The sequence below is a fragment of the Dasypus novemcinctus genome, chromosome 21, assembly GCF_030445035.2.
Source record: "Dasypus novemcinctus isolate mDasNov1 chromosome 21, mDasNov1.1.hap2, whole genome shotgun sequence".
Taxonomy (NCBI): Eukaryota; Metazoa; Chordata; class Mammalia; order Cingulata; family Dasypodidae; genus Dasypus; species Dasypus novemcinctus.
This window is the reverse complement of record NC_080693.1, coordinates 41,642,253-41,656,804: the sequence shown is the minus strand read 5'-3', so window position 1 is coordinate 41,656,804 and position 14,552 is coordinate 41,642,253. Positions and strand designations below refer to the sequence as shown.

General features: G+C 36.5%; 1 protein-coding gene across 1 annotated transcript in view; it reads right to left on the bottom strand.

Annotated features, from left to right (window-relative positions):
* Positions 1–14,552, bottom strand: part of HEATR6 (HEAT repeat containing 6) — a 40,972-nt gene that overhangs the window by 18,986 nt on the left and 7,434 nt on the right. Inside the window, exons 3-9 of the mRNA XM_004479998.4 lie at positions 13,729–13,869; positions 13,424–13,539; positions 12,460–12,574; positions 10,822–10,923; positions 6,710–6,847; positions 4,087–4,385; positions 3,128–3,305 (exon numbers count right to left, since the gene is read on the bottom strand). Coding sequence (XP_004480055.2) covers positions 3,128–3,305; positions 4,087–4,385; positions 6,710–6,847; positions 10,822–10,923; positions 12,460–12,574; positions 13,424–13,539; positions 13,729–13,869 — 1,089 coding nt within the window. The remainder of the gene's footprint in view (positions 1–3,127; positions 3,306–4,086; positions 4,386–6,709; positions 6,848–10,821; positions 10,924–12,459; positions 12,575–13,423; positions 13,540–13,728; positions 13,870–14,552) is intronic.

Sequence of the window (14,552 nt, the reverse complement as noted above, 5' to 3'; positions counted from 1 at the left end):
TCTCAGATTTCTCCTGACAGGATGATGTTTTTTAAAGAAGTCACTGCTGGGAATGAATACCACTGAGCTTTTAATGCAGGGCTCCTGGCTGTCCTCTTCTAAGTACTGATTACTCTTCACCAGCTTCAGGATTCATTTTATTGGCTCCGACTCCCAAAGTTGGTTGTTTTTCAAATGAAGGCATGTGACATTGTGTCAGGCCCCTTTAGATTTGGAGACATCCAAGCAAAGGGCATCTGTGTTGAGTTCTTGGTTGGCCATATAAGAAAATCCGATAATCTATCATTCCCTGACAGTTAAGAATTCCAATCTTTTCATTCTCTTTTCTAGCTATGTTTTCTGTAATCTAGATTTTGATGGTTTCCACATTCCATAGCTCTACAAAAGAGAAATAATCATGGAATTTGAAAATCAGGATAAAAATTCTCAAGATACCAAGAAAAAGGTTTGTCTTATAGTTTGTTCCTTAGACCAAGTCTTGATGCTATATCTCCATAATCTACCTTTATAACACCTGAGGAAATCATCTAGAAGAAATTCTTAAGTTTACCATCTGTTATTTTGATTGCTGATTTGCTCTATGGCCCCACAGAGACATACATGTGCTTTCTAAAACATATGTCCAACATATAAGCACATCACAAAAGTACCACTACACTACCATATCCTAAAAGAAATTTCTAAATTTTCCCCTTCCCAATGATCCACTCTAGTATCTTATATTGCAATTTCCTGAGAGTAATCTATTGTTGGTGTTAGGAAGTGTTTAGTTACCTTTCCTTCTGTCCATTGCTCTTTGAAAAATGTCTCAGAATACTAATAAAAATTGTGCTTCCAGTTGACTCTATTGTAGGTCATATCATAGCCTGCCATGAACTCAAAACGTATCACCACTGAGCACTTGGATGACAAGATATACTATTGTTTTCTTATGTTTATCCTGGCTATGAAAAGCTTTAGCCACCCAACTCCACACTCACAATGAGCATCTGAGATACCACTTAGTCTTTAGATATGGCCACTACCTTTTAATCTAATGCTGACAATCCAGAGTGCTGTTACATTCCAGTAATAAGAACTAGTGACTTTAAAGACTTTTTAAAAAGCCACTCACAACAGGTACTACAACACCTCTTCTAGCATGTCTTAGTGAACAATTTATTACACTAAGGACAGTTTGCAAAAATGTGCTCCAAACCATGCTGGGGACAGTAATCACCATACTTACTTATATTCTTTTTTTAATTATAGTTTGCAAAAATGTGCTCCAAACCATGTTGTGGACAATAATCACCATACTTATTTATATTCTTTTTTTTAACTTTATTTTTTAATTTTCTATTTTTAAAATTTATATTCTTCTACACATATGGTGAAAATTTGTTGAGTAAAATAATTTCACTTGCCATTAAATGGAATTGATTGATTTAAATCACTTCTTTAATCTTTTTTTTAATCCTCTTTAAGAATGATTGGTTTTCCCATTTTTCCAAGAACGTTCATGTGGATTTTGTACTGGACTATGATATCCTCCAAAAGGAAGTTCTGAATCTTTTCTTTCTCATAACATTTCTTGCTTTCACCAAGTTAAACAGCATGGATATATCTAAGTCAAAGAGGTGGAAAGGACCATCTCATAGGATATAAAATTTCTGATGGCACTTTAAGTCTAAAACAAACATTTAAAGAATACAACTATACATTATTATAAACAAACATTTAAAGATATAACTATACTGAAAATTATTTTAACCCAGTTTCATCAGCTATGACTTCATAACCTCTCTGCATTCCTCTCTCAAACCTATGTCTCCCACACCACCTTGGTCTAGGTAGGTGTGCTGCAAGTAGCTAACCTGGGCTGCTACTTCCCACATAGCACCATATTCTTGGCCACTGCTGACAGCTCTCCCCACCTGAAGGTCTTCAAATATAAGTATTTTCAACCTTTATAGTAGTTTTCCTCTCAGTTACTGGAATGACTTTATTACTGATTTATTTACCCCTATTCATCTTCCATTTTTCTCCCAGGTTCTCAATCCAAATTGATTCGGTTTATCTGAAAAAGTTCTGCTGGTTTAACTACTTAGGATATAGGTTTTCCCATCATAGCTCAGCACATGACATACCTTACAAGGCATTTTTGTGTATAACTGGGGCTAACATTTTTCTTCACCCTGTAAAAACTTTTGAAGGGTCATCTAGAAATTTCTTATAGAGTAATTAGCTATTCAAGGAAATGATCGTAGGGAGCCTCAATGTACTGTGGAGTGTTACCCCACCCCACTCTTTTTTCAAAGGGAAAACCTTAAAAAACAGAAAAGACTAATTTTATTGACCTGGTTAAAACTTATTCACTTTGAGAGGGCAACTGGTTACTGAGGACTCCCAGACGCCATTCAGCATGACTTCTTAATGTTTGCTATTACAAAAGAAACCTAAATAGCAGATTATTTTCTTTACTTGATTAAAAGCCTAATGTCCAGAGAGTAGTTGACATATCCAAGAGGCAAATATTTCACTAGCCATGAATATCTAGCTGGAGTTATCTGTAATTGCCAAACGGTTCTTCTTTCTCTTTTAAAAATTAACTTTCTCATTAAAATATGTAAATATTTATTACAAGTGATTTGAAAAATACAGAAAAGTTGAAAGAAAAAACCAGGAGTGTCACACTGTACATACAATTCTAAGTCCTATATTTTCAGAAAACACTGTAAGCCCTCCAATCCTTTCTAACCATTATGTATCATATGCCGTTCAGCTGGTCAAGTCATTTCTTACATTTTTTTCCTACTGTAAAAACCATTGCAATCAACATTTTCATAAAAGGAAGAGAAGCACAGTTGTGTCACTGAAGCGCAAAGGAGACATGAAAGTTTTAAGTCTGTGTCAGGTTTCAAGCAAGCTCTGGGGCAGAAGTTACCTCAAAGTGATTTTTGGTATGTTTCCCTGCCTATTATTCACATAAGCCCATGTCCTTTCCTCCTGTCTGTCCTCAAGTCAGGACCTGAGTCAGAATTAATAAGAGCTGTGTTCAGGTAAGACTAGATAGAACAGAGAGAACAATGAAGACTTGTAAATGTTTCCTTTCCATTATAAACCTTTGAACTTAACGTGCTCTTACCTTTGGAGAAGGATCTTTTAATGTGAGAGTCATCAAGGACACAGACTGTGGGCTTCCGAGTTCAGGTGTATCAGGAACAAAGGCGGACCAGTAGCCATAAAGAACTTTTTTTTCTATTGATTTTATAGTAGAAAGAAAACAAGCTAATGCTCCTTGGCGAACTTTGGCTTGGTAAGACCTTTAATACCCAAGAGAAAGAAGGAAAAAAGTCTTTAATAAGAGATTTAAAAAAAATGCCAACATAAAATGCCACTTATTCCAGTCAATTCATATGATACATTGAGAAATTAAACATCTGAACAAAAATTTAAAAATTTTTTTCAAGCATGATCAAAACACATTACAGCAATTTGTTTATAACAACTTAATAAGGCCAACATCAAAAACACAAGTAGCTAGAGAGTAAAGGTCAACATTTTGATGTTAAACTAGTGTTAGATATGAAACACTGCACAGCATCCATCCATCCATGCGATCATCCATTCACCAAATATGTACTGAGTGCCTCGTGCATGTGCCAGGCACTGTGCAGAGGCAAGCAGACATAAACAAAGCCCCTGACCTTGTCAAGGTGGTTAGTGGCAGAGATCAACCATTAAAGAGGTAACTACAGCATCCTATAATATGCTAAGGTGGAGGTAAGAAAGCGTAGCTTAGGAAGGGTACATAAGTCAGTAAGAGGGGTTCGAACAGGCTTCTCAGAGATGACTGCTGAGTTTGTACTGAATGTGAGGAGTGGTAAAGAAGGCAAAAAAGCAAAGGAAAGGATATTCCCAGCAAAGAAACAACATGTACAAGGGCAGATTATGAGAGAAAGGCATGATCAGAGTAATGCAAAGCCCACAAAAATGAATCTGAATCTTCAAGTTAAATCACATGCAGCAGTCAGGTTTTTAAGCAGTTATGAAGTTAAGTATAATTTAGACTATTAACTGTAAAAACATTACAAAAACGACTACCTCGTTTTACCCTGCATGCCTCCTTCAGCATCAGAATAGTCTGATTCACTACTGCTGACCCTTTTCCAACTGGAAGAACTGAAGGATGAAGAGACTCGAGCTTTTCCTGCAGCTCTACTTCCATCTGCCGGCAGACTCTGGGCACCCACGGCAGAGGAACCCTGGGCACACCCATCAAGCAGGTTCGCTCTGCCGGAGCCAGGGACTGGGGCTGCTTCCATGTCACCTTTGGATCCTTCCTCCTCATCCTCTCCATGCTGGACTTTCTTTGGTTTTACTTTTGATTTTTTCTTTTTATTCTGATTTTCAGAACAAATGAAAACATATATATGATAGTTATTTCAAAACAGCTTTTAACCACATCACTGGTACTTCCTCCATTGATAAATACTGAATATGTTCCCAATGTGTAATTTGAAAAAAGAGGAAAGGAGGAGAAAAGAAGGTGGTACTTACTTAATACCCTCTGTGTGAGGCAGTATGCTAAGTGCTTACACACACCCTACTGGACTATAAGAAACAAGGTATGAAATACATGGGACAGAGCAAAACACGAGGCCTGGATTTAAATTCTACTTCTGTAACTGTGACCTCTCAGAGCCTCACCCTCCTCATCTGTAAGCATAAAGCTAATACCACCTACCTTGCACAGTTGTTGTGAAAGCACTCAGCCTTTCTCAACGGAGTTTCCACAAGAGAATTAAGGCCTATAGAAAATGATTTGAGTGACTATCGTCTCAGTTCTCCCAAATAAGATACAAAGCTAGTATCATTCTATATGCAGGAGACACGTTAGCCTATTACATACAATGCATGTGTTAGGGCCTTGAGGTTTTACAGATGAAGATATTAGGTAAAAGCCAGTGTTGTTTTGTTTTTTTCCTTTCTCCTACTTCCTTCTTTCTGACATTCATGTATCTCTGGAATCCATGTCCTTCCCCAAACCCAAGGTCCCTGGCCTTGGGGAAGGAAAGTCCTTATTACTTCTGCCTGGGATTACTTAAAAGGGCTCCAGACTCACATTCTTTCACTTGCTACCAGAGTGATCTTTCTAAAACGAAAATCTGATTATATCATTCCCCTATATAAGATTCTTTAATACATTTCCACCACTTACAAGTTAAAAACCCATATTTTACGAAACAAGGCCCTTATGAGTTGGCCTCTGACACCCTTCCCCTCCACACCCTGGAACTCTAGTCCTAGTGGTTAACAAACAGGCTATGCACACGCTCATTTTCTATGTTTATGGACCTTCTTTTCCCATGGAATGAAACCCTTCCTTCTCTGTACTGCTAACTACTAATCACTTTCAAGTCTCACTTTGGCCATCTCATCTTTTTATTTTTTAATTTTTTTGTTTAAAGATTTATTTATTTCTCCCCCCCCACCCCCGCCCCAGTTGTCTGCTCTCATTGTCCATTTGCTGTGTTCTTCTGTGACTGCTTCTATCCTTATCGGTGGCACCAGGAATCTTTGTTTCTTTTTGTTGCGTCATCTTGTTGTGTCAGTTCTCCGTGTGTGCAGCGCCATTCTTGGGCAGGCTGCACTTTCTTTCACGCTGGGCGGCTCTCCTTATGGGGCGCACTCCTTGCGTGTGGGGTTCCCCTACGCGGGGGACACCCCTGCAAGGCAGGGCACTCCTTGCGCGCGCATCAGCACTGCACATGGGCCCGCTCCACACGGGTCAAGGAGGCCCGGAGATTGAACCATGGACCTCCCATGTGGTAGGCGAACGCCCTATCCGTTGGGCCAAGTCCACTTTCCCCATCTCATCTTTTTAAAAGCCTCCACTTACGCCTTCATTTGGATTGGGAACCTTGAATGTGTTCCTGGAGTACCCTGTGAGTACTCTGATGAAAGAAATCATGATAGTGTATTGTAGCTGTTTACTTAATCCATCTCTCCCCTCTGCCTACCCTCAAACTTAAGGCCTAGCACAATGTCTGGCACAGGGCAGACATCGGTAACTGCTGTACACAGATTAAGTAAATGAACTTCTAATTATAAGCATTTTTCATCAGGTATTATATTTTTGGATGTGATACAGGGGCTATAAAGTTCTCTAACAGAAACAGAAGGGAGTCGGCAGCTATCTAGAAATGTTAGGAAATTTGATGAATGAAGGAAATGCAGAGATGGTGAGCTGAGTGACAGGTAGGTTTCTACAGATCTAGAGAGGGGTTGGCAAATTACAACCTGAAGGCAAAATCCAGCCCACCTCCTGTTTCTGTAAATAAAGTTTTATTGGAACAGAGCTGCACCCATTTGTTTACATATTGTCTATGGCCACTTTTGCACCACAATGACATAATTGATAGTTGCAACACGACCTAAAATATTTACGACCTGGTCCTTTATTTTAAAAAGTTTGCCAACCCCTTGTCTCGAGCAATTTTGAGATGAGGATGCTTAGCTTCAGGTATACTAGTAAATGCACATTTTTCAGTTGTTACATTGCCTAGCCCTTTCAGAAGAGTCTTTAATTGCTGTTTTCAGTAGTCTGATAAATTTAAATTTACTCTGCTTTAAACATTAAACTGAAATGCAAATCATAGAAGACAGATATAGTGAGAAATGGAAAACAATCTATGACTTAAAATATAAATGGACATATATGTACCACAGTTGGTCGAGAAGTGCTGGATTCTGATTGCTGTGGTTTGGCAGGTGGTCGCCCATCATACTGAGGAAGCGGAGTTGGATATAACACCATTGGCATCTCTATATTTAGTCCAGGGAGGCCATGAAACATGGATTTCTAATGATGATGATGAAGGAAAACCACATACAAGAAAACATAAATCATAAAACAGAATTATTTGCCATGTTCTGGATAATTTACATGAATAATGTTTAGAAGCTTATTAAAGAAAAATGGGATAGAAAATAGATCTCTTGAAGATTTAGGGCTTAAGAGATCTCAAACTTATTTAGCTTCCAGCAAGGTTTGGCCAGATCAATTTAGGTGTGATTTTAATTAATTTATTTACCTATTATTTTAATGTGTTTATTAAAATTCATCCAATCATTTAATCCAATTATTTTATCTATTTTTCTATATATTTTTACCAACCTATCATTTTATTTCTCCTATCTCTACATCTAGCTATCTATTTATTTATTTGGGTGTAGGGGAGAAGGCATAGGGCAAGAATTAAAATACTGGTTTTTATTCAAGATAAAATTAGATTAGTGTGCATGGCTTAGACCTGAGGTTTAAGTTTTCTACCCACTCATAAGTAAACTGAAGTTAGCTGGGTTCCCAGAGAGACAGACTTGATTTTCCCACTGGCTGGCAAGCTCAGAAGCTAAAGGATGGCAGCCCATGGGTGCAGGTGTAGCTCAGTGGCTGACTGCCTGCCTCCCATATACAACGTCCCGGGTTCAAGCACTTTTTTTTTTCTTGAAAAAAAAAAAAAAGGATGGCAGCCTTCTGTGACATGTCTTGGTTGGCCTGCCTGCCAAGGAGAAGCCTGGTTCTTCTTTCAAATACAAACAGGTACAAGCAGGCTCAAAATAATCTGTGATTAAGTTAACTAACCTATGAATTATACCTCAAAACCTATTCCCTTCCAAAATTAAGACTTACAGAAAAATTTTAAAGTTTTGATACATTTGCTAAATTGAATCTTATTGTTTTTTAAATCTTATTGTGTTTTTTTAAAAAGTATGCTTAAATGTGAACATTTTATCTTTCTCTCTTAAAATATAATACTTTAGGGCTAGTCTTCAGCAGAATGAAAACAGGGTCTCAAACAGATACTTGTACGCTAATGTTCACAGCAGCATTATTCATAACTGCCAAAGGGTGGAAACAACCCAAGTGTCTATTTACAAATGAACAGATAAACAAAATGTGGTATGTGCACATAATGGGACATTATTCAGGTATAAGAAAGAATGAAGTTATGAAACTTGCTGCAACATGGATGAACTGTGAAAACATGCTCAGTGTTACAAGCATAGCACATAAGAACAACAACTGTATGGTATTACTTATAAGAGATGACTAGAAATAGCAAATTCACAATAATAGAAAGCAGATAACAATCTACATATATCCAGTATCATCTCCCCCTTTTCATTCCACATTCCATCTTCTCCTACCAACCTACATTTCATAGTCCAACTCCCTAAGTCTATTCATTGTATTTAGTTTCTATCAGTGAGACCATACAGTATTCATCCTTTTGTGTCTGGCTTATTTCACTCAATATAATATTCTCAAGGTTCCTCCATGTTGTCATGTTTCCCCAACTGATTTCTTCTAACAGCTGAATAATATTCCATTATATGAATATACCACATCTTGTTTATCCGTTCATTGGCTGAAAGATACTTAGGTTGTTTCTATCTTTTAGCAATTGTGAATAATGCTGCTATGAACATCAGTGTGCAAATATCTGTTCAATGTCCTTGCTTTCCGTGCTTTACATTCTTAGTAGTGGGATTGACAGATCACATTGCAGTTCTATATTTAATTTCCTGAAGAACCGCAAATTGTCTTCCACAGAGACTGCACCATTTTATACCCCCACCAACAGTGAAGGAGTGTTCCTATTCCTCCACATTCTCTCCAGCACTTACAGTTTTGTTTTTCTAATGATAGCCATTCCACATGGTGTGAGATGATATCTCATTGTAGTTTTGATCTGCATTTCCCGAATATCCAGTGATACCGAACATCTTTTCATGTGTCTTTTGGCCATTTGTATTTCCACTTTAGAAAAATGTCTATTCAATACTTTTGCCCATTTCTTAAATTGGGTTGCTTGTTGTGTTGTCATTAAGTTGTATGATCTTTATATAATATGGAGATCAACCCCTTATCAGATATGTGGTTTCTGAAGATTTTTTTCCATTGAGTTGGCTGTCTTTTCACCTTTTTAACTAAATCATTTGAAATATAGACGTGTTTAATTTTGAGGCAGTCCCATTTATCTATTTTTTCTTTTGCTGGTCATACTTAAGCTGTAAAGACCAAGAAACCACCAACACCCACAAGATCTTAAAGATATTTCCCTACATTCTCTTCTGGGAGTTTTTATATTTAGGTCCTTGATCAATTTTGATTTAATTTTTGTACCAAGTGTGAGGTAAATGCCCTCTTTCTTTCATATATGGATATGCAGTTTTCCAAGCACCATTTTTTGAATAGGCTGTTCTGACTCAACTGAGAAGACTTGTCAAAAACCACTTGAACACAGAAGTGCAGGTCTATTTCCAGATTCTCGTTCAATTCCATTGTCAATCTGTCTATCTTTATGATAGTACCATGCTGTTTTTACCACTGTAGCTAGATAACATGCTTTAAAGTCTGGAAGGGAAAATTCCTCAACTTCTTTTTAAAGATATTTTTGGCTATTTGGGGACCCTTACCCTTCCAGATAAATTAGATAATTAGCTTTTCCAATTCTAGAAAGAAGGATACTGGAATTTTTATTAGGACTGCATTAAATCTATAGATAGTTTGGGCAGAATTGACACTCTAATGATATTTAGTCTACCATGAACACGGAATATCCTTCCATTCATTTAGTTCATCTTTGGTTTCTTTTAGCAATGTTTTCTACTATTCTGAATACAGATCCTTTATATTGTTGGTTAAATTTATTCCTAAATATTTGACCCTTTACGTTACTATTGTAAATGGAATTTTTTTCTGACTTCCTCCTCAGACTGCTCATTAGTGGTGTATAGAAAGGCTACTGATTTTTGCACATTAATCTTGTATCCTGCCACCTTGCTGAAATCATCGGTAAGTTCTAATAGTTTTGTTGTGGATTTTTTTCAAGACTCTCTAGGTATAGGATCATATTACCACAGTGAATAGCCAAAGTTTTACTTCCTTCTTTCCTGTTTGGGTGGTGGGAGATGGAATGTGGGATGAGAAGGGGGAGACGATGCTGGATGTACACAGAATGTTTAATAAGGTCAAATGTAGTTATGTGGCAATGGCTGGGCTTGATGGTAATGTGTTATAATGAGTGTAACAAACTGTGGGTTTATGGATGTGATTATGGCTGAAATAAGTAGTCTCAGGAGATTTATGTTGGTTGGAGGACAGCTGGAGAACAATAAAGGAAGTGTGTAACAAAGATTTTGGGGGTAGATGAGGATTGCGGTTAATAGTGTAAATGTGGGAATGTTCTACTACAGGGTGTTAAGGTATGGTGATACATGACAGGAATAAAACTAATATAGTTTATAGATTATAGGCTAACAACATTGTCATGTTTTGGTAGCAATAGCAAAATTGGTACTATATTAATGTTAAAGGTAAAAAAATATGAGGTTTGATTTTGTGAGATATGAATATGACTAAGCATTTTTTTCTCTTCATTATTTTCATTAATAAGGAGATCTTGAATATGTCATTTGACTAATCTTGTTTATCTGTGTATCTTTCTGAACACTGGAGGAACAAGTGGAATTAGATGAGATAAAAGTGCCTGAACAGAACTTTTTGGGAGTAATGCTTCCATGACTTGTTGAGATTCCTTTTTCAGTTATTTTACTGTTTTGAATTTGAAATAAAATTTGGGGGAAAAAAAAGAAGAAAGAAGATAAGAGATTATGGGGAGGGAGGATGGAGGATAGGGAGAAAAATTTTTTTAAATTAAAAAATAAAAAGAAAGAAGGCTGGGCTGAGAGTGATGATATAAAGATTTAAAAAGGAAAGACACTAAGCTATAATACAAAGACTCAGGGTTTAAATAAGCAATGCCTTACCTTCAGCACAGCTAGAAGAGCTCCAAGTTCATCAGTCTGTGTCAGTTTCATCTTCCCACCATTAAGAAGTGACTGTATACCTTTTAATGCATTTTGTAACAACTAGAGGCAAAGAGGAGACCAAATTAAAAGGTAGAATAAAATTTGATTGTCCAGATATCAACTTTCTAGTACTATTTAGGATGGAGAAGAAAAAGTCTTTAGATGAAAAAAACCTTTAGATAGGAAAAGAGATAGAGAAACATGAAGATCTTTTCTAGACTAGTGCTCTTTTTGTAACTAAATCAGCATGTACAAATGGTGAGCAAGGGAAAAAAAAAAGAGAGATGCTTAGAAGAAAGAATGTGGCAAGGAATGAAAAAGAGGCAGCCAAGAACTGGGAATAGCAATCAGGGACACTCTATAACAGGGCAACCTCATCAGCTCTTAAAGGCAAAGGAATGTCTGTGGGAGCAGATGACAGATGGTAAGAACCTGTTTTTTTTAGGGCAATTCTGATCTGGATTGATTTCTTGACTCACTTATCTTGTTTATAGAACTCTACCCTTAAGAAATCCTTCCCATATGTGGGGAGGGTATGAACTTGTTTGAAATAGTGGAAAAATGAAAAATCTTCAATTTTCATCAGTTATGATGTTTATGGTAATGGTCATAGGAAACTAACACTTTGTTACATGTGAAACATAACTATAATTCTTGTAGGCACTTTGCCAAGCACTTTAAATGACTTATTTCATATATTCCTCATAAGAGCCTTTCCATGCAGTTATATCATTAATCCCATTTCAGAGATGAGAAACAAGGAGGCTCTGAGAAGTAACCTGTACACTTAACTCTACTAAGGTTTCCAAGCTATAGTAGATAGAAAACGTAAGGTATATCAATAGATGCTGAAAAGATGTCCAAGAGATAGTAAGTTTAACAACAACAACAAAAAAACAAGTTAAAAAACAGTACATTCACATTATAATTCCATTAAAAAGTGATAAATATGCTCATTTAAACAGAAAAAAATCTGGTGGAATACAAAACAAATCGTTTCCAGGTTATATCTATGCAAAGGATTGTAAGGAACTTTCACCATGTTAGATTGTAATGTTTGATATTTGTCACTTTGGATTAAATAAATCAACATATTTGCATCTTTTTTTTTTTAGGAGGTACCAATGATTGAACCTGGGACCTTGAAGCAGGTATTCAACCACTGAGCTACACCTATTTCCCATCAAAAATTTTTTAAAGACATAAAATATTGTAGGATTTTAAAAAAATCTAATCCCTTCCCTTCCCTCTTATAGGTAGTCACTAGCCTGAAATTGCATTGCTTTTAGACTCAGGAGGGGAAGAAAGTAAAGTTATATATTTTTTAAACCTAGAGTTGAAAAAAACAAAAACAAGCAAGCAAAACAACCCTTCCCACCCACCCCCCAAAAAACCCAAATGAACAAAAAACTTTTATGATTTAAGCCCAAAATGTATTATTTCAGTCTTTTGGGGTATAAATATTCCACTTATGCCTACATCTCTAGACAAAGCTAAAAGAGCAACCAAATTAAGCTCTGTAGTAATAGCTTCTGTTCTACTGCTGTTTGCAGGCACATCTGTAACATTCATAGGATCAATGATATTCCTACCTACCATGCAAAATGTGATATCATCCATCTCAGGCGATTTTGGGGACTGTAAAGTTGTCAAGAAAGCTTGAAAGCAGATATTTTGGTAGGGCTCATCCAAGTACGGTTGTCCTGGCACACTAAAATAAGAGTAAACTCAAATTTGGTCTCCTTTGAAATGGACTTGCAAAATAATAAGAATTAAAAATAGTAGTAATGCAGATTAACGGAGGAATAGACCCCTGCATTCACCTGTATTATACTAAGTTGTATACTTAGGTTAATTACTGCTATGAATAGGCACAAGGCTGGAATACATATGTAGAAGGAAGAATGGTTTCCGTAGGGAAAGGTTATAGAAGTTTGTAGTGAAAGAATTAAGGAGAAAGAGAAAACTTTTTCAATTCTGCTTTTTCAGTTCAAAAAGGGAAATCATGCAGACAGGTCCAATCAAGCTGGGATCAAATAGCTGAATCTGCCTTTCTAACTACTGGACAATACTGGGATCTTTGTACAAACAAGTAATCATAAATCAGTTCAAGTCAGTGCTGTTCATTTTCTATTGCTTGAATCTAAAACTGGGCAACTGAGAGTGGTTCCATTTTCATAAAAGAAATTGGTTTTGACAGATAAATCACACCAGAGCTTAAATTCATATGAATATATCCTTCTAAATTACTTAATATGGTTAGAGTTTATAGCTATAGTAAACAAAACCTTGACATATTGCAATTATATATCACTTTTGCCTTATTTTAAGGATAAAGTCCTGGTCTATTTTTTCTTTTAGTTCTTTATAAGCTTTCTTTTTAAAAAATACCATAATTAAAAACAAACAATATCAGATGATCTTATTAGCAAAAGACATAGGAAATGCAAAGTGGGTTATTTTTTCTAAGTTGGTGCTGGTTTCAGATGATTGAACTATCTATAAAGAGCCCAAAAGCCCTATCTTATTACTACTGGAAAAGCCAACTGGAGCCACATACCTCAGACATAAGTTTGCCATACAATGCACTGCAGCTCTCCTGACTTCAGGGTCAGACTGAGCAGGTTCACTCAACTTCATCAAGAGTCCAGTTTTGCCTAGCAAGTCTGGAAGGTACTAAAACAAATTAACAGTCAATGTTTGTTGAAGAAAACCTAGGAAAACACTGCTCTTTAGACAGATTTGGCTTTTTTTTTTTTTTTAATCTAAAGGGAAGGTAAGCACCAAAAAACTATTAATAGCTGCTATATAAGTCTTTTGGATTGACATGCAAAGATAGGTCAAAAACCCTTCCATTTAAACTACCTTTTGACATTTTGCGCCATTGCAGTAGACCAGAGCTGCCAAAGCTTGGAGAATTTCCACGTGTGTCCAGGAACTACACTGCTGTATAGCAGAGATAGCATATGCCAACAAGAAATCTAGATTCTGTTCATCAACAATCACCTACCAATAGAGGAAAAAATATATATGACCTCATTTCTAGAAAACATTCTTATTCTTTTATATACATATATGCATGCATGAATCAAGCTAAGAAAGATTGTATCCCCATCATTTTTGTGTCAACAGGATCAAGTTCTAAAGGCCTCGAAAGTTTGATCAAGACACAGCCCTTCTCCCTGCCCCAGAGATTTGCTTATCTCTTCCCCTTTAGTCCCTCCATTCATAGTAGAACCTGGCAGTCTTTGTAACTTTCCCTTGAACTAACTAGACACTAGCAGCTGTTAAGTACACAGATATATAAGACTCAATACATAAATACAGCAGATGTTCAATAGATACACAGTGAATAAATATATCCGATAATAGCTACTATGTCTCTAGTATGTTGTAGGAATGCAACAGGAAAAAATGGCATATCCCTGACCTCAAAAGTTTATAATCTTGTTGTGACAGGCTAAACTAATCCAAGAAACAATTCATGGACAATTGAGATAAAATGTTATCAAGTGCTAGAAAGCTGGTTAAGGGCTATAGGTACCACACGTGATCAGACTTTTCCAAATGCCAGTGTTCCAAAGATGATGTACCTTAGAGTAGTAAACATTCAGAAGCCACCTATACTCTGGGTTTTATTGCTACCAGTTTGAAAATAGCTCAATCTGCTCTAGGAAGTCACATGAAGC